We start from the raw sequence: 27,970 nt of genomic DNA on the forward strand, positions 1-27,970 counted from the left end.
CGTGTTACCAGTAACAGGTATCTCTCTTATACTATCGCCATTTAACCTTACTCCTACAACATCCAATACCACGTAGTACTATAGTATGTGACTGTAACATCGTGCATGCTGCTACAGTAATGAACGAATGACAGAGCACCATGATTAATGATAAAAGCAGTGCAGACTGCAATCTGTGCTAAAACTGTGAAAATATTAAGAGGAACGACAGCATTTTCCTACAATACAAGTAATCTGAGAAAACATCTTATAGCGCTGTGAATTGCGCACACACAAAGGTATTCGTGAGCATGGAGGAGTGTGCAGAGAAGCACTTCAATTCTGCGAGCACTGAGAACTTTATATATATATATTTCAATCGCATAATTATGTACATTATTTCTGAGTGTTGAGTGTGTCCACACTGAGACACACAAATGTAGGACAGTAAAAAATTGCTGGATAATATTATATCAGGTGAATCAGCACTTGTTTACATTGTGTACATACTTACCATCGTTTCCTGTCAGTACACAATAGTTAGAGTTGAACTCTTTTATGCAGTTAATTCAAGGCTCTAAAATCACCTCTAAATCACTTGAGAGCATTACTGTAAATTTATGTAAACTTCTGTAGCTCTTTAGACTTTTTGTTTTTCTCGATCTTTAACTTTCTACATAATTCAATTTTTTAAAAAAGTAATTACATTTTTTTTTTGGTTGTTTGTTTTTAAACTAATGATGTTTTTGGTAAGATTATTATTTTATTATTTTTTACCTTCTTGCATCATGCAACAGTCCTAAACTGGTTACATTTTTTTGTTCATAAATGATATTTTCTAAAACTTTTTGTCCACATTACATCCGTTAGATCTGAATGTTAAACATTTTGGATATTGGAAGATTTAATTAAAAAAAAAAAATTTATATGTAAAAAATATTATTCTTATAAGTTAAACAAAAGACAAAATATAAGAATGCATACAGTATAAATAATGTATGCATGAAAGGGTTAAGAACTACTGACTGTTTCACAGTATATGATGAAATGGCTATGAGATGTCAGTATCGGCTGATTCATATTTGTGTGCTGATTGTATGATCTGCATGTGTATGCTAACACCTTATGGTTGGAGAAAGACGCTGTGATATTCCTTAATTAGCAACCTTTTCAACTACAGTGACATTACTTTGTGATAAAATGTTTTTTTTTAAAACACAGCTTCTTCTAGTATCTGTCGTGTTAGGCTAATATAGCAGGATCTAACTAGAACTAGTTATAGATTCCTGATAACTAAAATGTGTTGACTTTTCCTAAGTGTATGATGCGTAGTAAATTTGTTTATTAACATTAATAAGCCATTATGAAGCTGTTGCGTTTTTGAGGCACAATAGTAGCTATGTTATAGTTTCTGCCATTTGGCAAACACACAACAAAGGAGAAGGACAAAGGCTTTATTGAGCCTGTAATGGCAACGTAGCGTATATTTGTAAAGTGATCTGACGTTACATTTAAAAAGGGAAAAGGTTCAAATCTGTTCAGTTTGACTTAACTAAAATTGCTGTCGTTTTTTCATCGACTAAATCTAAAGTAAAATTAACAATAAAATCGACTGTAACAATGATCTATTTTAGCCAACGTTTAAAACTTGCACTATTCAGGGAAACAGAAGGTATCGACAGTGTATTATCACACCACTCACACCTCCTGTCCATCTTCTTATGGAAAATGTCATATTGGAGCTGGTGCAGCCTCCAGTGTGAAGTAGTGTATGATTGTATGAAATGGATTAGCCGCGGTTCTCCACATCAATCAGCTCTAGAGGCAGTCTAGGAGACCTGAGGAGTCTGAACACTGCTTCCTGAACACTGCACTTTATAGGTCACAGAACGGCGCTAGCTGCTGTTTACTGCCTCACTCTCAGCAGACGTGTAGCTCTAAATGCTTTCTTCAGAAAGCCATGGCTTTACCAGTACAGGCATAAGTCATGTTTAGCTGTGACTCTTCGTCCGTGTGGGTTTGATTGCGTTACAAATCATTAGCACTCAAAAAAAAAAACCCCTTGTGGCTGAAGAGATGAAATATGAGACAGGAGTCCAGCATTTTCTCTCCTGGCTTTTAAAGTGCAGTGATTTTTTACAGGACATGAGGGATTGGTTTATGGGGGAGGAAAATTTATACTCGTTACTGCGGGTGTGCTGAAACACTGACTTTGCGATGGATCCTAAATCATAAGTCCACTATCAAGATCAAATATTTTTATCTGTTCTTTAAAATCAAATCTTTTTTTTTTCCCTCTTCTTTTTACATTTATTGCATTTGAATCTTATTATCCAAGAAAACATGACAATACCCACTTACAACAGTGCCCTCCACTAATATTGGCACCCGTGGTAAATATGACCAAAGACGGTTGTGAAAAACTATCTTAAATATAGGTGTGCAAGAATTATTGGTACCCTTTTAGTCAATACTTTGTGCTAGCTCAGTTTGCCAAGGTAACAGATCTGAGTCTTCTCCTATAATGGTTCAATCAAAAGGTTCAACAATAAAGACAATTTTCCCCAGCCATCTTTGCTCATATTTACCAAGAGTACCAATATTAGGGTCCTGGAAAATACAGTTCCCCAAAGATTATTTGGATAGTTAATTGTTTTTAAATGCCAAAAATATATGAATTCTACTGGTCCCTGTAAGTAACATTGAGTCATGACATATCAGATTAACAGCATGTATGAGCACATTAACCTGATTATTGCTCTAAACAGTATCTTTACCTGATTTTTAAATATCTGCTAACAGGTTATTTTTTTATGAAATATATTTTATCAAATGTATTTTAATATATTTTAGTATCCCATCTAGATCAAATAACTGCTAAAATCAGGTAGTGGCCAGGGACCAGATTACTAAACGCACTGAATGTTTAATTCTATGAATTAAAATCAGGGCAGTCATGACTGGACTATGAGTAGATGTGTTAAGAGAATCATTTCACTCCAGCCTCCAAATCGACTTTGTATCACACAGTGATAATCACACAGTAATGATTAACCCCCGATGTTGAGTCGGTTCGTCCGTCCATCTATGCTTCCTGTGTTATTGTGTTAAGGCTCGGTGAGAACACACTAGACTCTAATTACTCAACATTGCTATCTTTAGTGATGTATTCTCTAGTGCAGTGTTTCGTAATCCTGGTCTTATACGGACATACACCGCATTTTCCTTGCTCCTGATTCAACTCATGAGTGAATTATCCGCTTGAACTGGGTTGAACTGGGTGAGTTCAAGCTGCGTTTTCCCCCTCAGTATGATTTCTCAGGCGAGAACACGACACGCGTTCAGGTGCGGACCGAAATAAGCGGTCTAAGAGTGATGCGATCTCGATCTGGTTCTCTAGCGCAGTTCGATTGGTAGCATCTATTTTGCTCGGATTTGGAATCAGCAACCAGACAAATAGGTATGAAAGCACTCTTAGAGGTGGGGAAACACCAAAATGTACTGCAAATAAAAGCACTTGTTTGTAGTAAACCTTTCGAAACCATATCTACCCTCCTTCCAGCATTGCGTGGAGCGTTTTGCTGCTTTGTTTAGACGTGTGAATAATGTAAAAACTGTTTTTATTTGAATAAATGTATAACATGATTGTTGTGAATGGTTTTTGTTCATTCTATAACTCGTGCCATTTTTGCAGGATCGAACAGGACCGGGTTTCTCAGCGCCCTCAAAGACAGCCCAGCCAGATATCCTTCTGAAAAAATAACTCCTGTGTGTGTGTCTGTGTGTGTGGGGGCTGAAGGGAGAGTGGGAGGATGCATGCTAACAGTCTATTTCTGGCCTTCACACCTCCAAACCCCAATGACAAAGAGCAAGTCAGAGAGGAGGTTGGAGAGAACACCCACTTTTGCTCTTTATGAAAAGAGAAAGCCGTGTAGAGACAGAAGTGGAGTTCAGTGAGAAAGAAAAATAGAAGCAGATGATTTCTCCACTACTTTTTGATACTGATGAGGTTCCCTATGGCTGAGTTCATTAGCCGAAGTCCACCTGCTGCTTTCAGCAAATTATTAACACACACACACACACACACACACACACACACACTCGGACTATAACCGTCTCTAATCATGTACTTGTGCACTATTATATATGTTGACTGTGTTTCCCAAACAAATGACGTGTGCACTAAACTGTCCCATCATGCACCACAGGACAGAAGGGGAGGGGCTTGTAGCAACTTACAGACAGAACCAACATGGCTACTGATAGCACCAAACTGTTAATAAACTGTTATTTAATTGGACATTAAAAAAAAAAAAAACACTTCTCACCATGACAGTGTTGGTTAAATTAGCAATCGAACATCAAGTAGCACTGAACACAATTAACAGCAGTTTATTTACAGCCATGGAGTTTCCTAATCCTGTGCTGTCCAAGTTGACATTCTTTATACTCTACTTGTTTTTGAGTTACTGGATTTTGGATTAATCCCATTCAATTTTTAGTGACTAGTCAAACAGGCTAATGCCTATAAGAGCTCAATAATAAATATAGTGACTTAGATCAATTTAAAAATCACAGGCTCATGGGAGTCCCCAGATCCCACTACTGTAGTCCAGTGGAAGAGCAACTCCAGTCCAGGAAATGACAGGTTAAAAATGATTTGATTTGCGAAAAGCCTGATAGCTAGCTGATGAATTGGATTACGTACAGCATCTTAGCAGTAAAGTAAATTTCTTTCCAGGAGCTGAGAATCCCTGCTGTGGGCCACAAAAAAAAAAAAAACTCTTTCTGAGCTTAAAGGTAAAAATGGGGCAGCTGAACTTTTCATGCACTAAAAAGCTAAACTGGGTTAAAAACAAAGCAGAAACAGCCACCACTGCCATTTAAGGGTTAAAATGGGATTTAGGAGGTACATCTTGCAATGAGGGAACAGTACCATTCATTTCATGGATTATATACAGTCCCCTCTGAAAGTATTGGAACAGCAAGGCCAGTTCTTATGTTCTTGCTATACAGTTGGGTTTGTGATCAAAAGATGGAGACGATACGAGACGATAGATCAGAATTTCAGCTTTAATTTCCTGATATTTACATCTCAATGTGTTAAATAACTAATTAAAACATGGCACCTTTTGTGACACCAGCCATTTTTAGGTGAGCAAAAGTAATGGAACAGATAGTCTTAAAGTAAATAACACTCGATATTTGGTTGCATTATGCCTTGCTTGGAGTAACTGCATCAAGCTGGTGACGCACTGACGTCACCAAACTGTTGCGTTTTTTCTTTTGTGTTGCTTTTTCAGGCTTCTTTACTGCAGCTTCTTTCAGTTGTTGTTTGTTTTTTTGGGTTTCTCCCTTCAGTTTCCTCCTCAGGAGATGAAATGCTGCTCAATTGGGTTAAGGTCTGATGATCGACTTGGTCAGTCTAAAACCTTCCACTTTTTCACCCTGATGAAGCCCTTTGTTGAGTTGGCAGTGTGTTTTGGATCGTTGTCTTGCTGCATGATGAAGTTCCTCCCAATTAGATTGGATGCATTTCTCTGTAAATTGGAGGACAGATTGTTTCTGTAAACATCTGAATTCATTCTGCTGCCATCATCATGAGTTCCATCATCAATAAAGATGTTGAAGTTTCTGTTTCTGTCCTAGCCTAGCCTAGCTTCGTGTCAACATCATATTACAATAGCTTCTGATTATTATCTGGCAAAGAAAAGGCTAGCATCCTAGTATCTCTCCACCCTAAGAGAAGACAGCAAACAACACTTTTTTTTTTAAATAGTATCAGTGTTAACTTGGAATAAGACATCCACCGAAGCATAATATCAACAGTGCTCCATATTTATATTCAGAGAATTATGTTCAAAAGATATATCGACATTTATCACAGGGAAAGTTCCTCGTGTTCAGAGTCGGCTTACAGAGGTTGGTTTTCTGTGTCCCATTATGATTATTAAAATTACTTGCATGTAGATCACACATTCTGAGGTTGCCAGATTTTATTTATTTATTTATTTATTTTTGCGAGTAGAGGGGTCCGAGACAGGATTTTTCAATAGCGTCTAGACCACTGACTTTAAGCACAAGTACTTGCTTTTAAGCTGGAATAAAATCAGGAATAGAAAACCTTTAGGTTGAAAATCCTTTATTTATTTGTATGCGCATCTATATCTGATATGATACATCCTGTATCAGTGGCTGTGACACACATGGATCATTAACTCTGCTGTGAGAGGAACATTTCCCGCTGTTGGACTTAATCCAGCTGTTAGCATTACGATTGATCAATTCTAATTCTATTGTGTCAGGAAGAGAGAATGTGTGTGTGTGTGTGAGAGAGATAGAGATAGAGAGAAAGACAGGGCTGTGTTGCCATGGAAACCTTGCTGTGTTCTCCTTTCCTTTACTGGCACACTGTGCTGGAGGTGGTCGTGTGTTTTTTCTCCATCTGGTCCATCGTGGGTTTGTCGGGTTTCCACACCTACCTGATCAGCTCCAACCTGACTACCAACGAGGATGTGAGTATCACAGTCATCACTCACTTACTCCTTCTCTATAACTCACGCTCCTCACACTCCTTCTTTCTCTTTGTATTTTCTTGTTGAACATTTTATTCACTTGGCAGACGCTTTTATCCAAAGTGTCTTACAATTGAGATGGGATACCGTACCTGCTTACAGCTGAGCAGGGCTTTGTTCAAAGGCCCAATGCTGGTTCTGGGGTAGCCCTGGGATTTGAACTCAAAACCTTCAGGAAGGGTCACCCAGTAAACCCACACTACTCACCCATTTTATCTTTACCAGTCAGAATCTGAACCATGGGCTAAACATGATCCACACTTCTGAAAATGGGCTAAAGATGACCCAAACTTCCGAGAAAGAGCTAAACATGACCCACACTTCTGAGAATTAGCTAAAGATGACCCACACTTCTGAGAATTAGCTAAAGATGACCCACACTTCTGAAAATGGGCTAAAGATGACCCACACTTCTGAGAATGGGGTAAAGATGACCCACACTTCTGAGAATGGGGTAAAGATGACCCATGCTTCTAAAAATTCTTGAGACTGTTCTTTCACATATTGCCTATTTAACCTCAAACATGGTTTCCATCACTAGAAACCCATGACTAATCAGAGTTGCAACAATGACATCATGATCCATAAAACTGCACCTGATGATTGCAAATTCTCATATTACTTCATATTACTTCACACTTCATACATATTACTTCCTCGTTTTAATCATGAATAACAATTTATGCATTTACAAATTCACCACTTCAGGATCAAGTGTATAGCCTCAGAGCACTAAGTTAATGGGGTGAAATATAAAGCTTCAGAGAACTAAAAGGGCTGAATGGTATGTATCTTTAGATCAGTGGTCACCAACCCTGTTCCTGGAGATCTACCTTCGTGAAGACCTTAGCTCCAAGCATAATGGTGCCCACCTGACCATCTAATCATCGCCTTGAGAAGTTCTTGATCAACTAAAACAGCTGATGTTAGATTTTGGTTGGAGATGAAACCTGCAGGAAGGAAGATCTCAGGGAAGAGGGTTGGTGACCAATGCTTTAGAGGGCTGAGAAGGCAGAGCTCCAGAGTGCTGAAGCAGGTGGGGCTAGGTGCGTAGTTAGTTAGAGAGGGTTGAAGGCATGGGGTTGGGTGGTTGGCTCCAGAGAGATAAAGGAGGGGCTGGGCCAGATGGATAGCTCCAGACAGCTGAGGGGAACAGGGCTGAAACTAAATGAGTCGTGGCTACAGACTGTTAAAATAGTAATCATTTACTCCATACGCTTTAAATCTAAACTAAAATCTAAAATTAAACTACAACCTGAATGTATTTATCATGATTTGAAAAATTCCTGAGAACCACACACACAAAAACATTTTTAAAAAAAATCAGAACACAGTTTAACGAAATTAACTATGGACTATGTATGATTACTTTTGACAAGAAATAAACTCCATATTACTATCACGTTAAGGAATGTAGTCATGGCCAATGCTACATATATATATAATATAATATAATATACATTTCCTGTATATGTGACACAAAATACAAGAGATATTTCAGGCAGTTACACAACCCAGTACTTGTGCATCTGGCCATATTAAACTCAAAGAACTGATCAGAGGAAATGCTCGAGAGGTGTGATAGATTGGGAAGCAGGCTTTATTTGGCCCAGAGGCTTTCCTCTGTGTGTGTGTGTGTGTGTGTATCTTTTGCTGGTTTGAGTTATAAAACAGGAAACAAGAAAATAATGTCTGTGTAGGACTGTTATTACATGTGAGATTTAAAGCCCCGTGACTAAAAGAAACCTTATTTTTAGTTACATAACTACAGTATATCCAGTGCTTGAACTGTTATATTATGGAAACATGTGGAACATTATGGAAATAACCATGGCAACCTTCCAGGCAATATGATGCTTCTTACCACATCATAGTATCTGCTCAAACATTCAGGATGGCATTAAAGGGTAGATTATTTATTCAAATGTATTTGTTGAAAGGATCACTTTTTGGCTTTTAGTAGTTTATCAAAACAATTAATCTTAATTGATTATTTTATATATTATTTTTATGATTTGAATGAGTAAGGGTAATCTCGCCGACATTTTGTAATGTTTCATTTGTTCTTTATATTACGAATTACTTAAAGTACTTAAATTAGCAATTTTATTTATTAAAAAATAAATGTGTGCTTTCTCACTACATCGCCTCCTCAACAGAGTTTTTAGACTGATAGTGCTCTTAAGTCCGTGACCTAGTGAACCAGTATCAGGATGTATTTACTGATAGAGACTTGTGGAAGTCGCTCTGGAGAAGGGTGTCTGCCAAATGCTATTGATGTAAACGAATGAATTAGTGTGTACAATACATAGATACAGTAAATGTGGATGAAATATGTCAATTCTGTTTATCATTTGGATTCATTTGAACGTTGCACTTCGAATTTAATTTACGTCACCTTTTCCTGTCCTGCTGGTAAAGCAGAACATAAACAGTATAATGATTTTACTTGACCTTCTTGCTGTATACTCAGATTCTAGTACACCATCTCACATCTCGAAGCATGTGTGTGTTTCAGATTAAAGGTTCATGGTCATCCAAACGAAGCAAAGACAACTACAACCCCTACAGCTACGGCAACATCCTCACCAACTGCTGCGCTGCTCTGTGTAGCCCGTTACCGCCCAGGTGAGCCAGCGTCACTCGACCCCCATCGTTTATCCTATTGCCATTCTTTATTACTGCTGTTCTTTCTCTCTTCAATAAATCACAATGCTATGGCTTATTGTAAAGGGGAAACAAAAATCTTTTTTTCCAACTGAGATCTTCATCTGCACGCTCAGGAGGTAATTATATTCACTCACTGATTCAGGGATCTGATTAGGCTTCGTGTTGAGTTCAGCGTTTTGCTCGTGTATGATGACTGATGTGTCTCTAGACTCTTTATGAGATTCTCTTAGAGAGCAGGTTGTGCTGTAGAATCCTCAGCCTGCTGGTGTTTAAGAAAGAGCTCTTACTATGCAGCCTTCACATGCAAATTTCGGAAGTTTTTCCATTCAAGTGCACGTCTAAGGATATACAAAAAAATATAGTCATTTAACCAAGAGCTGAATACATAAGCCAGTTTTTAATAGCTAACACATGCCCTTTTGCACTGTTCACCCTATTTGATACATGGTTTGGACACTAACCTTCTGCAGTGCATCATGGACTGGTGGACCATGGTCCTGAGAAGTATTCAAGCAGACCAAACCAAGTACGTGGAAAAAAAAAAAAACATGAAAAAAGCTGATTCTTTTTTTTATTTGATTTTTTATAAACAAACCAGTTTGGCTTCTGTAGCAGATCCACTATTATCCAATCACATGCATTTATGTAAACTAATTGGAAACTATTGGAAACTACAGGGTGTCCCAAAAGTCTCCATACATAGGGGACTACATTTGCCAGCACCATGTCGGTTGTACCTTCATCACTGGATGTTCGTGGACATCCACTTCTCGGTCAATTATACCATGCTGTAAATGCCCCTTTTTGGGTGGAAGCAAAAATACTCTGTTTTCATGTGTGTCTCTTTAAATGCAAATGAGCTGCTGAGTTGAGCCGCCCCCTTTCCGGAAGAGGGCTCTGCCTTTACAGCTCGTGCTTCAGATACTACGGCAACAACAAATCAGGAGAACCGGTATGACTGACACCGTAAATACCGGTGTTCAGCCCTATATGTATGAATTATACAGACAGTAACCTGTTTTCAGGTTAAAAATAATAATGACGACATAGCTCTGGTCTCCGTGAACACAGTCAGAGACAACGGTAACTTTAGCCGGATTAGCCGTGGAATTTGCTATTTGCTAATACGGAAAGGTGAATTTGCAAACATTCACAAAATATAAAGTGCGATACTTACATGTTCTTTATATGAAGCTGGATCACGAACAGTTGGTACTGATCCATGTTTTGAGAATCAACTTCAGCAAATCCTGCTTTGTATTGACCCTCGTTCATAAAGCAGCCTGGTGGTCTCGATGATTCGAACATATACGAACGTAGCTATTTTTGGGGTACATTTCCTTCAAAAATAAAACTACTCCACTGCGTCTTCAGTGCCTCTGATGCCAGGATTACATGAAGACTCTTATGTTCATTCTTACAACCAACAGAACACTCACAAAGCCTACGAAGCTGAGACATTCTTCTTATCACTATATGCAGCTCACTCAGGGGAGGATCTATGCTAATAGGGCAGAGTCTGTCACCAGTCGTGGGCGGGGCCTGTTCTAATGTGACATCACATTGGATAGAAAACACGAACGACTCATTTTGAGACACTGTTTATGAATTATGGGGAATATAAAAGAGGAGTGGGTGGATTTTTACCATTGTAGGTAACACATTTATATTCAAACATCATGTAAAAGTGAATTTTGCATAATAGGTCCCCTTTAAAGTCCACCACAACCTTGCGACAGCTTCCCGATCCAGCCATGAGAATGATTTCAAGACGTTCTTCTTTTGTCAAAGGCATTCTTAAAGCCTATCTGAAAAAAAAAAAAATTATATAAAATAAGTATGAATTTTGGAAGACATTTTGCTAAAAAGTGTTAATTTCCCCCATGTATGGAGACTTTTGGGACACCCTGTATTTAGATGAAAGGCAGCTCATCAGACCAGAGACTAGCTTCTTAAATCACTTATCCTCTCTAGTCTTATTTTCAAACAGATGACATGGCGTATTTAAAATTTTTTATCAATCAAACAGAAAGCTTAAAGACGAATGGACAGAGTAGTACAGTATGTGTAGTACGTGAAGTATTCTCCCAGCATCAAATTCAAAATAGTTGTCTCTCATGTGTTCAAACACTGTGCCATGAGTCAAAACTGGTAATATGAAGTGCCACTATGGAAAAAATAACAGTACTTCAAAATGTCTTCTTTATACCCATAAAGTAATAATTAAAACTTAAGCATTAGAAGGTCATTGTTGATACCGTTCGGTCATGTTAGCTGCTTATCCAGCGCTCTGTAAGCAACCGACCTTTATCAGTTTTAGTTGAATACCCCTGGCCTGCACTATGCTTTCAGCTTGGGTTGCATCACAGATTGAACTGTAGTATTTCACACTAATAGACTGCAGTGTCTTGCATCTCTGAACCACCAGAACAGCATCCACAGGAGCAGTATTGAAAAACAAACCTCAAAATGTCCTCTTTTCATTTTTGATTGCATCGTCCTCTAATGATTTCCATATTTCAGTGGTGGTTTTAACCTGTCCTTGTTGATTAGCCCTCACTAAATTCCACTTTAGGAAATCACTACGTTTAGATGCACATCAATAAGCCGATAGTAATTGAAATTTGCCACTATTCTAATTAGTATCGAGTCGTGTAAACGCCGCAGTGCCCGATTCAGACAATATTCTGATTCCCCAAATTCGGATTCCAACTCCTGGAATATGCCTGTTTTAATCGGAAATTTGTTGCATGTAAACACCTTATTCGGAAAATCCACTGAAAGGAGATATATGTGCGTGCAAGGAATTGTGGGTAGCAATGGCAGCATCTTGAATCTCCTGGGAAATAACAGCGGGAGAGAAAAAGCATGTGTAGATGGGCAGACGTACAACGACCATGCATACTGGAATATTCCGATGCCTGTATGCATATAAACATCGTATTCGGAATATGGCTGCGATCCGAATATACAGACCTTAAACGGAAGTCGATGTGCATGTAAACGTAGTCACTCATGCCACCTTTAGGGCTGTTCCATTACTGCATTAGCTCGAGTAAAGTTTATTATCAGGTCAACAAAAAAACAAGCAGATTTTATATACTTACAAACAGACAAACCTGTTTGTAAGTATAAGAAAAAGCAATAAAATACTTTGAGGTGATTAGTATATTCAGCATTTGATTTGTTACAGTCAAACTGGGCTTTATGTAGCAGACTTGGCCACGCGTGTGATGTAGGTGTTAAGCACTTCTGAGGCATTTGAAAAATTAGTATTGAACCTTGCATCATGAAATGCCGTTTAGGGAAGAATGGGCAGAACTGATTAGGGGCGGAGCTAATTTCCAGGCCAGAATTATATAAAGAGTAACCTGAAATAGAAGAAACCTGAAGAGTTTGATCCATTGCGTGGCAATGCAAAATCCCAGTTGTACTAAAGTGTCTTTAAAGCTGCATGATTATGTAGATATGAAACCATCTTTACAGACTGCCTCTTTAATACCTACCTGGTCATCTGCTGGTTAATTTGAATAACAGTGGGTATCGTTTATTACATGTGTTTGTAAATCATTCAAAGGTGTTCATGAAAATCTTCTTAGTTATGTTTATCTTATTAGAGTTCGTGTACAAGGAGTCGAATTGTCTACCTGGCTTATTGCACATGCAAATTTAATGAAAGTTTTGCGTATGTATATGTATATTAATGACTTGTAAGACCACAATCCCAAACTAGAAGAGCTATTCAATTAGGACAAAAGTAATGGCACCCTATAAAAAGCAGAAGGCTTGATGTGTGTCGATGGTAGCCAGTGTCGCAATGTTGTCGAGCCGCATTACTGGGAGATTTAGCACGGTTTAATCGTCGTTGTCAGCTGTCTGTGAACTTTGCTTCTTTGCGTCAGCTGTGGCGTGAACGTGCTTGGTAACTTACGGGCGACTGACGTTTATTAACATACGCATGTGAGTACAAAGACAATGAAGCTTTTGTAAATCTTGGAGGAATTTTTAGTCATCCTGATATCTGAGAAAAGTCTATTATGGCATAATCGCTATTTAACATTGCCTAGCCCAAGACGTGACTTCGAGCATCTGGAACTTATCCGTAGTTAGATTGCATCTCTGGCGTGCCAGGTGCTTCTCTTCTCTTCCTCGCTGATTATAGTTTATAATCACGGCAGCTCTGCTCCGTTCCCGCATAAACACTACGCAGTTTAGTTCCAGTCTTAATCAGAAGCGGCTGAAGATCAGAGCCAGGTGTGTTTAAACTAAAAACTGCGCAGTGGAAAATCATCAGGATCTTTAGGAATGAGCCTCAGCATCTCTGCTTTATGTAAAGCAGATTTATGAGGCACACTCACGCACGCACAGTTTTACACACCATTAGCAAGTTTCCCATCAAAACGGAGCTGGATCAGGGCTGGTACAAGTGGATGCCATCTGTTTCGCGTGTGGGCATGCGGAGTGGGAGGAAGTGCCTTGCGACACACACACACACTCATACAAACACACAGGAAGGCAGAGGCAGAGACCCTCTTGATTCCCTCAAGCTCATTCATTCTTCTGTGTTCACCCACGCTCAGTGACTCACACACTCTTTTTGCTCAAAGCACCTAATTGCTCCAGTCTCTGTCTGTCCATCCATCTTTCTTCCTCTCTCTCTCTCTCTCTCTCTCTCTCACTTTCCATCTCTCTCTGTACTTCAGTCTGATTGACAGGAGAGGTCTTGTAGAAACAGATGCCCCTCAGCCAGCAGCTCAGTCAAATGGGACCAACGCATGTCCTACAACTCAGCTCCAGAGTCATATGGTAAGATGTGTGTATGAGACAAAAGTCAGTAATTATTAAAGGAACAATTCAATTCACTTATTTACTTTTTGAACTGGGGCTATGATGCCAACAGTGAAAGTCTCCCTCACCCAAAATCTTGGCCTCATTTTCATATACTTGATTCAAGTGACATTAAGCTGCAATAATATTATCTGCATAACCTTGAGCGTTCCATAACCGATCCAGCGTTAAACTAGTTTTTTAATCCCATGCTCAGAAACATGGGTTTCTCGTTTAACACATTCTCTCATTTTTTTCCCTCCCTCTTTCCAAGTGTCACCAAGATCAGTGCATCCAGAGCACCAAATTCGTTTTGCACGCCGCCACCACGCCTCTCCTTCACGCCCAGCCGGTGCTGCTGAGCGGAGGCGCTGTCCTGCAGGTCAAACCGTCAGTGGTTATGCCGTGCTCGCTTCACCCCTCGCTGCCCTCCTCCACCACCAGTCTAGGCTGTGGGGGTGAGCTTTTGGCTTTACATGACCCTGAAAGCCTCTGCCACCACCACCAACTCAGCCACGAGGCCTTCGCCAGCCCAGAGGAGATGCCCTCCCCGGCCATGGCGCTGCCCTGCGCCGCCCACCTGGTGCAGCTGTACGACCCGGCCAGCCAGGACTCGCTGCACGAGGATTCGGTACGCGGCCTGGTGAAGCTCAGCTCCGTGTGACAATCCCAGAAAGCGCAGAGCCAAAAGCCATAATTTAATAGGATGATGAAACACCTCCGGTGACATTTTACTTTTTCAGACACTGCAAGATAGAACAGCCTCAAAAATAAATAAATAAATAAATAAATAAATAAATAAATAAAGTCCCAAGAGCAGTCTTCCGGCTCTTCCAGTGTGCTTACGCAGGAGAGCTGATCTGTTAGCGCTCTCGCACTATGCCTCAAAATGAACTCTGTATTAAAGGATCACACTTTATCAACACACTGAAAACAAAAGATATCTTGGCAAGTGAAAGTGTCTTGGATAAAGCGAATATATCGAATACTTCTCGTTACGACACCGCAACAAAACAAACGTAAGATTACTTACTAAGCCTATATTAAATATTAAATATCATTTTACTCATTACAAGCTTGAAATGATATTCTTTTGCTTGATTGATTTATTTGTAGAACGAAGCAAGAATGACCTGCTAATAGAACAAGACGAGCAAAAAAAAAACGACTAGAACTATGCATCATAATCATATAGTTGTTTTATACTAATAGTCGTGATAAACATTATACCACAGCGCCGTTGAATTCTTGACTCAGTTTGGTCAGAAGGTGTTGATTTGTTTGGTGAAAGTAGTCCCGGCTGCAAGGCAAATCACAGGTTTATATTAATGTGCTCGTTATAATACGCTATCGTTTCTATAGTAAAGGCTAATTCAAAAGGGACTGTATAGACTAATAATAAACAGATGAGGAGTGAGGAGACGTTTATTGAACATTTTAACACCACAGGAGATCCGTCAGGACGGAGGAGTTTGTGCTTTTAAGTTTTTCGGTAACGTTGCAAGCTGTATTTTTCGTCTTATTAACTTCAAGAGAGCGCTAAAGAGAGGCAGGTTAGGAAACGACTGACATAGCTGCTATAACGTAAGTGAAAACCGGAACTAATTTGCATCATAAAAACATTCCACAATGGTAAAAGTAACTGTAAATGGATAAATAGTATGATACGTTGTTGAAAATCACAGTCATTATCAAATTGTTGTGGTATAAGAGGAATGAAACACTATGCACTGATGTGCTATTATTGGAAAATAATCACCTTTTGGGTGGTAACATTAACTGCATCATTGATTATTTTCCTATAACAGCATGCCCCCAAAGTGTTTTATTCCTTACTTAGATAAACAAACCTTTATTCAGGATATTTTCACATGTTAAGATATCATTTTTTGGTGTACATGTGGACAAATCTGACCTTTGTTCCTAGTAAGGACTTGTTTCATCGAGAAACCAAGATGTTCTACTATAGCACTTAGAAACGTTCATGAGCTCTGGAAGAACTACATCACTCTCCTTCACACGCTGTCCATGATTCAGACGGTGGATGTTTTCTAGAGCTGAACACTAAAGACAGTTGGTGTAAATGCAATCTCACTGCCTTTTTACATCTCTCTGGGCTTCTGCTGACAATATCATTCTGGCAATATGGCAATATGACAGTGGGCTTATTAACATGACGATATTGCATCAGATCTTTTTGATATGTCTGAATCACACATTATGGTGATGTGATTTATGTGCCAAATACAAGTCCAATGATTTCCCATTGTAGAGGTGATAATCTTGTCAATAAATTTGCAAATTTGTATGGAATCTACAGTGTTGTCTGCAAACGGCTAGAATTGATTCTCCAAGGGGGGGTTTGGACCCTGTTTACACAATTTCATTTAATTTCATTTTCTCGCCTTTAAAAATAGAAAACGAAACATTTTCCAGTATACATGCCAAACACTGCATTTTCATGTATTATGATCATATATCAGTTTCGAAGCACACACAGACGAAACTCACGTTTGTTCCTAATAAAAGACGAATTTGTTCCGCTACAGCACTTAACAATGTTCATGAGATCTGGAAAAACGACATCAACTCTCCTTGACACGCTTGAAACATTTCCCTGTATAAATCTCCCTGCCTCCCCCACTACATTTCTTCTAACGCAACAGCGAGAATACCAACACAACATCGTTTAACAGCAGTTTCTGCATCATTCCATGGCCTGTTTCCTTTAGAACGGACTAATATTTTGATAAAATTGATAAAGGATGCTCCAAATTGTGTCTTAATATCATCTTGTCCGATCCTTCTTTATATTTCACATATGAAAATGGAAAGAAAAAAAAAAAAGTTTGGCGAAACAGCTTTTTGTTTTTATGCACCAGAATTTGGAAGACATTACCATTGAACATTAGTCAGGGTCCATCTATCCGTTTTTTCACTTTAACTAGATTTTAATTCAGTTCAATTCAATTTTATTTGTATAGCACTTTTAACAATGGTCAATGTTTCAAAGCAGAAACATATAAACACAGGATACAGATTTTAAGTGTGTGAATTTATCCCTATTGAGGTGGCAAGGAAAAAAAAAAAAGAGCATTTTTGGCCACAACAATCACTAAATTGTTTTGAGAAGACAGATGAGCTGTTACTGGATTTAACAGCTTCAGCAAGGATGGTTATACTTAATTAACCTGTTTTTGTACACATGAACGTTAACATTATCTCACACACTGGGTCTTAAATAATTGACTGCTGGTTTATTAAAAATGCTTGGTTTAAAAAAACAAAAACAAACAAACAAACAAACAAAATACCATGATGCAATCATCCACTTATCCCACTTGGAGCAAGGAGAAAACTGTTTCCTGACATTCACTTTATTCATAAATTTTCATTAATGTTTTATAGAAAGAAGGACAGAAATACTACACGTGTGTGTAACTTGTATAGATATATTGGTCAGCACGTTACAGATTATAAATGGGGGGGGGGGGAGCAACAATTCATCAACTAGATCATTAAATCTCTTAACATGCATTGCTAATTATTAACCTGAAATTAGACTGTACAATGTTTCCATATGTAAAGCCTAAATCATTAGGAATCATTTCTTTTCCACTGGTACTTCAAGGACACTTTGTCTTAAATTGTGCCGCTAGCAAACCAGCACGTTTCGGCATGTTTCGGCACGTTCTGGTGTCAGATTTAATGAACTGTTTTAATGGAAATCTGCGTACACTACAGGCTGCTGATGAACTGAAATTTGCCCTTCGATCTCGAGGGCTTCCTGACACACTTACAGCAAATGCATCTGTCTGAACATCTGGGTGGACATTAAACGAGATGTCTGCTAATCGGTTAATTAAGCATTCAGCCTCAAGTATGTGAGGTTTTCCTTTATTTCAAACATTTTCTTCACTTACTCCTAACTGCAAACTTGTTTCTTCAATAGTGCAATAAGTAGGATAATATTAAATCCCGCCTTGCCTGAAGATTCTTCTTGAAATCACTGAAACACAAAACCTGCTCGTAAAACGATCCATTCGGAGTAAAACTGACACACACCCATAATGTGTGTAAACTACATGGCTGGCCTACAGGGCCTGAAGCAGCATCGGCGTGATTCTTTAATGCTTCTTTGATATGTTTACCTTTATTAGATTGCTTATAATAGGTTTTTTATTTTTATTTTTACTCTGGTCTAGATTTTCCGACATGGTATTCCATATCATGTCCTCAAGGAATGTTTTAAACAACATATTCAAACTTGCATTTCATACATCAGTCGATATATCAAGGTCACGTGATCACCTTGTGTATTACATGTCTTCCTCTTCTAGCAAAATGAGATCAAAAACAAAAGGCGTCCTTTTTCTTTCTTTCTTTCGTTTTTTTTTTTTTTCAATCAGAGCGGCAGGCTGTTAATTCGGTCTTGAATTCAGTTACCCATCTATCCATGGACCCACATATTCAAGGAACAAACTAAATGTACATAATCCTCCCTAGAGCTATGAGGCACATAAATAAAGGAAGCTGAGCACTGGGCAAACTGCACGTCTAAATTGTCACACGCTCATCTTATTGTGTACTACATACATACTGTATTAATTCATTCATTCATTAAACATACAAATGTAAATGTAACTGTATAATCATCCGAAACGTACAAGTCTGCCTTCTAACATTAAGCGCTTTCCTGAGTCTGACAAGTGACACCTATCTATACTACCGGTCAAAAGTTTGTGGACACTCGACTCTCAAAAACTAATATTTTGTTTACAAACAAATTTTTTTTAACGACTCGGAGCGAAATATTCCAAAAAGCAGCCAAAAAGAGTCCAGGGTAGGTGGGAACTCCTTTAATTGTGTTTGAAAAGCATCTCAGGGGAATTCCTCAAGAAATCGGGTGAGAAAATGCCAAGAATACATTTCTGGAAATTCTAGTCAAAAAGGGGGTCTACTTTGAAGATGCTAAAATATTAAATTATTTTGATTTATTTTGGATTTTTTAATCACAACATGTGAAAATGTGGAAAAAATAATAATAAACAATGAGTGTGTCTAAACCCTTGACCGGTAGTGTACATGTTGAGGAATTCAAAATGGCCGCTTTGTCCATTTTTATCAATAACAGTGTGTCAGAAACCACATAAGCAATTTTTAAAAAAAATATATTAAACTACTAAGTAGGCAGTTTGCATCACACATCGACCTTGTAGCTTCAGTGCAATACCAAAAAAGCCAAAGTCAGACACTAAACATGTCCTGGCTGATAAGTACTTTCTTTGATGTACAGTGAAAATTATGTACAATTGGTTCAAATGTTCCTTACTGCAAAACTTTTTGATACACAAACCCGAAAAACAGTAACTCATCCCTAAGTCATGACTGTTATTTCTTAAAAGCTTAGTAGATGCTAAAGTGGTTACATATTAAACTGCAGTGGTATTAAATCATACAGCCAAAGCCGTGACCTCATGTGCTTTAAAAGCCAGTCTAGTTGGTTCTGTGCACACACTATGTCAGCAGATTTTTGATCGAGTTGAATCTAGACATCTTTATTTGAAGCTGCAGAGTTCAGAAGGAGGGTCGGTTACCATATCTTAACATCCAGCAGCTCCAGGTCTCCGGTGATCTCCAGCTCGTCCACGCGGCTCAGGTCCTGCACGCGGTGCTTGTAGGTCAACTGATGAGCGCCGTTCACAGCCACCTTAAACTGCTGCGCCTCGCACAGGATTATCATCTGGCGCACAGGAACACATGCAGGACAATCAGAGCAACAGTTTAAAGCAACGTTTCAGGTTAAAATTCTTCTGCTCTTACATTAAAAAAAATAAATAAAAATCTGATTTACCAAGTCATGTTTAGTTTTACAGCGTGACTATGGACGGCAAAATCTTTTCTACAAACACGCACCCAAATCTACATATACGTGCTTTAAACAAAATCAATAAGCTCCAATGTGTCATTATGTAATAACAGATTTAATAAAATATCAGCAATCATCTGCATGTACAGATTTACATTGAAAGAGGATCTATGTTATCATCTACGTGCTTCCAGCTTTCCAGGCCTTCAAAATTTAAGAACATAGAGGGTGAAATGATACCCAGCAGCAGCAGCAAAAAAAAAAATACATTAATGAATCTGCTTCTTCCAGATGCTTCAGCTGCACAGTGAAATTATTTTCATGTTTACGCATGACAGAAAATCAGCGTGTCCTAAACCACCCCGAGTCCAAATGACCACGCTCAAGAACTGGATGTACTTTAAGGAAAGAAATTTACAAAGGAAAGGTTAAATAATAAAAAAAAAACGGTTTTAGCTGATCGACTACAACTGAAGAAAGGAGGACGTGGCACAATTTGTTCCATCAAATGTTCTGTCTGGATTTTCATTTATTTTCTAATACGGTCTACCAAGAACAATGGTAAGAAAGACATGCAATTCTACTGTGAGGCACTGCAACAAAGCATGCACTGACGTTATTAATCTCTTCAGCCCGGAGAGATGTGTATACAGTATCGACTGCTGCCTTTCGAATAAAATGGAAAAGAAGAATGGTCTGCACTTATATAGCGCTTTATTAACCTTAGTGGTTCTACAAAGCGCTTTAGACTGTTTCTCATTCACCCATTCATACACACACACACACACACACACACCCCAATGGTAGCAGAGCTGCCATGCAAGGCGCTAGCTTGCCATCAGGAGCAACTCGGGGTTCAGTGTCTTGCCCAAGGACACTTCGGTATGTGGAGTCATGTGGGCTGGGAATCATCTACGATTACTGGAGAACCCGCTGTACCACCTGAGCCACAGCCGCCCTAGAAGAAGAAGCTGTAATCTCACGCTGATGTGTTGTCTCGCGTCAAAACAGAGCAATAAATCTACAACAAGGGTGAGCTAATGCCCCGGATAACTAACTCACACCTAATATAACAGTGTGAAATGTAACCAACATTCAGAGAAACACAAACACCTCCTGTTAGTCACTAGATGTCTATCATAAGCTCTCCAGCTAAAACAACTCGAGACAATACAAAGTCTACAGCTGACTGGCATTCACTAGCTTCAGAACAAATTACAGGCTCACTTGTTAAAAGCTAAAACTCCATCAGGCCTACATCTTTTTTTCCCCTCCTGTAGTACAATATTGGACTCCTGTTTGTTTAGTTAACCCGCTCATGCGCTCACGCACTCTCTCCTCTGATTGGCTGCCTGGTCCGGTCTGTCACCATGTACCATGATTGCTGTGCTGACAGCGAGAAAAACTGATGAGAGTGGATATATTGATATATTGTCTTTCCTTTACTTCACGGTGTCGGAGTTTGCTAAAGGAAGCACGAACAAAAATCCTGTAAAAATATATCTAGAAATAGAAACTCAGTTTTTAAGTCAAACTATATATTTTCCCCCTTCAGAAAATCATTTGCATGATCGATATCAATGGTGCTGTGATGATTATCAGATGAATGGCAGAAAAACGCTAAACCGAAGACTTCGAGCTCAATCTGATTAATGGTTACAAGATTAAACATCGTGCTGACCACTATAAAGACATTCTCATTTATTTACTGCTGCATCCTGGACAGAAGGACCATAAATAAACACTGAAGCTAAATCAGCACAATGAGCAATCGCATTAACGCTTATATGATTAAACACACTACTGACCACTAAACAGAGATTGTAGTTTGGGCCGTACGAACTATCTGGAGCAAAACACACTGAAGATAAATAGTGCAGTAGTGGCTCAGTGGTTAACTTTCTGCACTAGTGTACCAGAAGGTCGTGAGCTCAAATCTCAGGACTGCCAGAGAGCCACATTTGGCTTTTTAGCAACAGCATCTATTTAAATCAATTTTCTGCCTCAGTGCAAGTCACATTAGCAAGCAAGACACAACGATAAATGTAGAAGAATATCACTACAGCTATTATTGCAGAAAAGGAAAAAAAAAAAGTTGTCACACCTATAAATTTATAGCAATAAAAGACATTTCATACACTAGGTTTTAAAAGATGTTCCTAAAATATTTACAAGTAATGAAATTGGTGCATCTTCACACTGGGACAAAAAATCCCAAGTTCAAAAGTTTGATTCTCCTTTTCTGAATGCGGTATAAAGCCTGAACTTCATTTCAGAATAACTTCCTGTAGTTTTTGACTCATTGTGGTTTGTTGTCTTGTTACAGGATCCAGCAACATCACGTGTGTTTTACTTTTTCCATTTCCTTTTTGTGTAGATAAATTGTAAAATAGGAGGTACACTTTCCTTATTTTAACCACATATGGATGTATATGATAATATGTCATGGTAGGATATAAATATACATACATACATACATACATATACGTATATACGTGTATATATATATATATATATATATATATATACACACACACACACACACACAGTATATATAGTGTGTACACTGGTGTTCTTTGTGCATGTATTTGTTGGAACAGGTAGTGTTTAATACCTCAAAGTATTCTCCCGGAGTGAAGGGAAAGCTGGGCAGAGTGTTCTCCTCTGGACCCCAGCACTCCGACAGGTAAGAGTTACGAATAAACAAACCAGATCTGAGCCGAGGGTTTAAGTGCAGCGCGATGTCCTCGGAGTTCCCGACGCGCAGGTTCACAGAGAAGCTGCAGTCCAACATGCACAGATGACAAACAGCAAAAATATTAATAAAACAAAACAAAACATTTCTACACCTTCTGAACAGAAAAAGATTTGCACTGCCATACTGTATAACAATGACAATACACATTTTGACTCAAAGATATAAAAATATTGATGCAAATGGAAAAAGTACAATGGTGGTGTAATCTTAAATATATATATATATATATATGATAAAAAATTATTATATATAAATAGTTATAAACTATTATGAAGTTATAATCATATTTTAATTTGATTATAAATATGTATATCCTTATAAGAACTTCCTTCAGAGAAAAAGTAGGATTTAAAATAAAACATGTCATTCTTGTACAGTACAGTTAATTGTTTGGTATTTAACAATATCGAACATCATCTCCAAACCTGTTAGCATAGGCAATGATCTGGCCCTTGACTGTGATGGTGTTTCCTGGACTCAAGCCCTTTATTAGCTTTCTCCTAAAAGGAAGACTCTGAACACACACACACACACACACACACACACACACACACACACACACACACAAAATATTATTCATCATCACTGCCACTGTGTCTCATAAAGGAGGCGGTTTCTTATGATAGCGTTTGCATTCCCTAAATGAAAAGGTCGTCCTGTTTGAAAAAGAGCGTACACAGTAAAGCAGTTATTTGACGGAGCAACACGCATTCATTTCTAAAGACGTTCATTATTGGACAACAAATTATAAGACTGCTATGGATTCGTTTCAGCAGGGGAGATCTCACTCTGTTGTTGATGTTGCTTTTATTGAAAACCGCAGCATATAAATGATTCCTACCTGCAATTAAAATGATTGGTTTACCTGCAGTAACAGAGTGTGAAAACAGATTTAGCCTCATTCTTGTTGCCATGGTTACGTGCCGTTGAAGAGCACTGATTTAGAAATTATATTACAATTTTCACCAGATCTGTGTTACGGGCGTCCCAACATAAGAAACTAATACACGTCAGCCAATCAGAGGCAAGGATTTATTTTTTATAATTGATTGAATGAATGAATAACTAGCTAACTAACTAACTAACTAAATAAATAAATAAATACACCCATCCCCCTTTCTTTCTCCATCATTCCTTCCTTCCTTCCACTCTACTATCCAGCGTTCCTTCTTTCCTATCATCCTTTCATCCTGTATCTAGTGACTGTCTAAAACCCTTCCTTTCTTCCATCATTCATTCCTTCCATCCTTCTTCTATCCTTATTCCATCCATCTTTCCCCTCATGTGTTCAATTTATCTAATGATTTTCTCACACCATTCCTTCCATCCTTTCTTAAATCCATCTTTCCTCCCTTCTTTCCTTCCATCCTTTCTTAAATCCTTCTTTCATCCCTTCCTTCCTTCCAACCATTCTTAAATCCTACTTTCCTCACTTCTTTCATCGAACCAACCCGGCCGTTTTCCTCTGACCTCTCTTGTCAACAGGGCGTTTCCACCCACAGAACTGTCACTCCCTCAATGTCTTTTGTTTTTGCACCATTCTGTGTAAACTCTAGATACTGCTGTGTGTGAAATTCCCAAGAAATCAGCAGTTTCTGAAATAAGGTAAAATGGGTTTTTAGGGCACTTCCAGAACAATTGAAGAATATTTATGGGACATACAAACCAACAATAACAACAACAACAACAACAGCACATTTTACCTGACCAAACAAAATGCATTTAAAACATAACTATAACCAACACTTCTAATCATGTGACAGTTACTCACCATATCACATGAGTCATCCGCCACAACCTGAGGAGCAGACAAGAAGATTAACAGTGTGTTATACAATATTTATTTCTTATGTATTAGTCAGAAAGCATGTATTCTACAGTGACATTTTAATATCATAATAATTCCTCTTACCCTCCTAACCCTGCTCTTACGCGCCTAACCCTGCTCTTACGCGCCTAACCTGAACGGGACGTCCCTCAAAAATTGATGAGAAGATCAGGAGAAAACTGGTCAAGAAGGCTGCCAATAGGCCTGCAGAAACATTACAAGAATTGCAGCCATTTTTGGCAAGTACTGGTTTCTCCAGACATGTGACAATCTCCTGATTTCTTCACATCTCTGGCCTATGGAGTAGGGTGGCAAGGTGGACGCCTTTTTTTTCTTAACCAAAAATATATAAATAAAATACATCCAATCTCCCAAAACCATGTGGAATAATGTATTATGGGCTGATGAGACCAAAGTTGAACTTTTTGGCCATAATACCAAAAGATGTGTTTGGCACAAAACAAAAAAAAAACATGCATCACCAAATGAACACCATCCCCATGGGGAAGCATGGGAGTGGTAGCATTATACTTTGGGGCTGTTTATCTTAAGCTGGAACTGCGGCTTTAATCAAGGTGGAGGGAATAATCAGAATGCTTACAAATCAAGACGTGCCAAACAGATTGACTCTTACCCAAAATGATTGAATGCTATGATAAAATCTAAAGGTGCTTCATCTATTATTTTAGGATTGTGCACATTTATGCAAACAGATTACTGTACATGATTTCTGTTTCATTGTTTTCCCCTAAAATGAGTCATCTTGTTTTTCACTTTAATTAAAAGGTTCAAAATTTCACAATAAAAGGTAGAAAAAGTTCTGATATGGTTTATTTGATTTTTTATTTCTATTACATCACAAAAACCTGCCATTTTAACAAGGGTGTGTAAACTTTTTTAGATCCACTGTAGGGTACACTGTACTGTGATTCACATCTGCGCAAAGGATATAAGAGAAACACAGCATTACGGTACTTACTGGCGCCTGTGTGCTGATCCCCTTCACAGCTACTGGAGATCCGGAAGTACTCTTAAAAAATAAAAAAAAAAGTTAAAAAACAGAGATAAAACATGACTTCTGGTTTTGTAGATAGTGCTCCACATTATGCTAGCAATGGCAAACAGCAGAATGTCTAAGAGCAGAAGACACATCGTGATGATAAAGTCAGGAGCTCACTGTGCTTGGAATGAATCCGATGGCCTGGATCTGAACCTTCCCGGATACACACAGTGTGTCCACCCTGGCCAGATCTATCCTGTGCTTATACTCCAGCACATGGGCACCATTTACTGCCACCTAGAGGTAAGAAGGAAGACAGCACAAACAGTTAGGACGCGCACAAAACCCCTATTCAAGCCGGATTTGTTTTACCTGGAGAGGTACCCTAATGAAAGTGATTTCTAAGAAGATCTGTGATTTTAAGCAAGCATGAGCTGGAATTCTGTCTGAATCAACCAGCAAAACTTACAACATGACCTGATCCAGATTCCTCTGTCAAATTAATCCAGCTCAAGTAGTGCTTAAGAATTTTAGAACAAATAATCTCCATCCTCACCTTGTACAAATCTTTCTCTACCAGCACGATGATCTCAAAATCTGCCCCCTTCCTGAAGGGCATCTGATAGTGGATCTCTTCTTTTCCCCAGTACTCGAGTTGCAGGGTGTTGCACACGATGTGGTCCTTCTTAAAGCGTGGGTTCAAGTGGAACGCAACGTCTGCTCTGGGCTTAGAACTACTGCCGCACATGAAGTCCACCTGAAACCTGCAAAAAAACCCAACTTCTTGTTGAGTTTTAAATTCTTTCACCGGCATATTGGTCTACTGTAATTTCACTGGTTTCTCACAACCCCATTAGACTTCATGCTGACAGAAGTGCAGTGCGATTCAACTTCATCTCTACCTAAAGCCACCAATGTAGCGGCGCTTTACTCTGTCCAGCTCTCACTCACTGATCAAACAGATAAGGCTTCAAAGCTTCAAATTTCACGCTAATGCCACCGTCAACCCTTCATCTCATAGATCGCAGAGTCTGTCATCTAGCTGATTTGCGTTCTAGAGCTTACAGTCCACTACTTGTCCTCCGACGGATTTCTCATGAACATGATGTTAAATATCGCTGGAAAATAGTGAGTGAGAAAAGAAGCTCTTGTTTTTAGGAGCCAACACTGAAACCTGACCGCTGTCCAGAATGTTTGAAACGTGTACATTCAGTTACTTACCAAACTACCCCTTTTAATATGATTTAAATACAAAGCAGTGAGTTATCACTATACATCAGATGTTTGCACAGAGCCAGACCTACGACACGCTGGGTTTAAATTATGCTTAAGCTAGATCAATAGGACGATACGGTTACTGATATTAATGTTATGTTAAAGTAAGATCACTCACCTGTCTGCATCAGCTGGAACTGAGCCTTGGATAAGAACCATCTCACCTGGATGGAGTCCCCCCAGGATGGTTACTGCTATGGGGATGTGCTGAGAAATCACAAATTATTACATTAGTGTGCTATATTATCACCTTTTTGTTTTTATTTTTCTATCCTGAATTACATAAAGATAGTTTGGCCTCAGTGTTTCTGAATAACTTTACCAGACATGTCTAGACCCAAAGACCACCCTACTGAAAAACAAACAAACTGTAGAAACCCTCACAGAGTTTGTAATGGTTTTAATAGGAATTGTATCGGTTTTAATGGAAATTGTAATGGTCACTGTGGGTCTCTACTGGTAATTTGTTGCCTTCTATTGGTGGCATGTTGTGTCTAGTGGACACCATTAGGGACCAGTCGTAATGGTCTTAATGGTTAACAGCTGATGGTTTGTAATGGTATTTGTACTGGAAACCATTAGAATTTCGGTCATGGTTTCTATTGTTTTGGGGTTTTTTTCCACTATAAATTTTATTGTAACGTTCAACAGTTTTAGTAGACTGAACGATTTAGCAGCATTTTCCTGTTTCCTAAACGACATTAAAAATGACATGCAAGTTTGTTGACATTGAAGAAAAACATTACATTCACAAACTAAAGAGCCGTGAAACTGGCCAAGCCTCCAGGTATAACTTGTCAAAACCTTGTCATCATTACCTGAGCTTAAACTAGGCAGCTGGCAGACAACTAAACACGAGTGTATTTAACTACATTAAAACGACACAAGTCGTTTATATACTACGTATATGAGTTATATACTTATTATAATATATATAAGTAATATATATCTCTCTCACCGGTTTGAGTACAATCTGCTTCGGCTGTTTTACCGACATTTCGACGACACAGATTCTACGTAGGTTCTGAAATAAAGGCTTCCGCGCAATACAATGTTTCCTTAATGTCGCCGTTTGAGACGCAGATAGACTTTACTTTCACTTCCTAGTTCTTGTGACGCAGCCAATGGGAACACGGCGGCCTGCAGACGTCACCAAGCGAAGCGAGAGCTGTTGTTTTCCTGAAGATCA

General features: G+C 38.7%; 2 protein-coding genes across 4 annotated transcripts in view; one reads left to right on the top strand and one right to left on the bottom strand.

Moving 5' to 3' along the window:
- The window catches only part of zdhhc14 (zinc finger DHHC-type palmitoyltransferase 14), a 34,768-nt gene extending 20,053 nt beyond the window's left edge, over positions 1-14,715 (top strand). Inside the window, exons 5-9 of the mRNA XM_053614232.1 lie at positions 3,674-3,722; positions 6,392-6,494; positions 9,073-9,182; positions 13,928-14,030; positions 14,326-14,715. Coding sequence (XP_053470207.1) covers positions 3,674-3,722; positions 6,392-6,494; positions 9,073-9,182; positions 13,928-14,030; positions 14,326-14,715 — 755 coding nt within the window. The remainder of the gene's footprint in view (positions 1-3,673; positions 3,723-6,391; positions 6,495-9,072; positions 9,183-13,927; positions 14,031-14,325) is intronic.
- Positions 5,035-27,889, bottom strand: lgals8a (galectin 8a). 3 transcript variants are annotated; one of them, XM_053614230.1, is made up of 10 exons: positions 27,740-27,889; positions 26,900-26,988; positions 26,063-26,270; positions 25,684-25,803; positions 25,486-25,536; positions 24,450-24,476; positions 23,104-23,192; positions 22,535-22,700; positions 19,649-19,794; positions 5,035-5,519 (listed from the first exon to the last, which is right to left on the bottom strand). In XM_053614230.1, coding segments are annotated over exons 1-10 (936 nt in total). In that variant the 5' UTR covers positions 27,779-27,889; the 3' UTR covers positions 5,035-5,518. The 3 variants fall into 3 exon arrangements, with proteins under 3 accessions (XP_053470205.1, XP_053470204.1, XP_053470203.1); XM_053614229.1 differs by lacking the exon at positions 5,035-5,519 and adding an exon at positions 9,799-11,032; XM_053614228.1 differs by lacking the exon at positions 5,035-5,519 and having other exon boundaries at positions 17,413-19,794.
- Between the last annotated feature and the right edge of the window lie 81 nt (positions 27,890-27,970).

Source organism: Ictalurus furcatus, chromosome 25 (genome assembly GCF_023375685.1).
Source record: "Ictalurus furcatus strain D&B chromosome 25, Billie_1.0, whole genome shotgun sequence".
Classification (NCBI taxonomy): Eukaryota; Metazoa; Chordata; class Actinopteri; order Siluriformes; family Ictaluridae; genus Ictalurus; species Ictalurus furcatus.

Coding starts and splice junctions, on each gene's coding strand:
- lgals8a (XM_053614228.1), bottom strand. CDS start 27,778: ATGTCGGTAAAACAGCCGAAGCAGATTGTACTCAAACCG. Junction 25,537..25,683: donor TCGGATTCATTCCAAGCACA/GTGAGCTCCTGA, acceptor TTATTTTTTAAG/AGTACTTCCGGATCTCCAGT. Junction 23,193..24,449: donor CGGATGACTCATGTGATATG/GTGAGTAACTGT, acceptor GTGTGTGTTCAG/AGTCTTCCTTTTAGGAGAAA.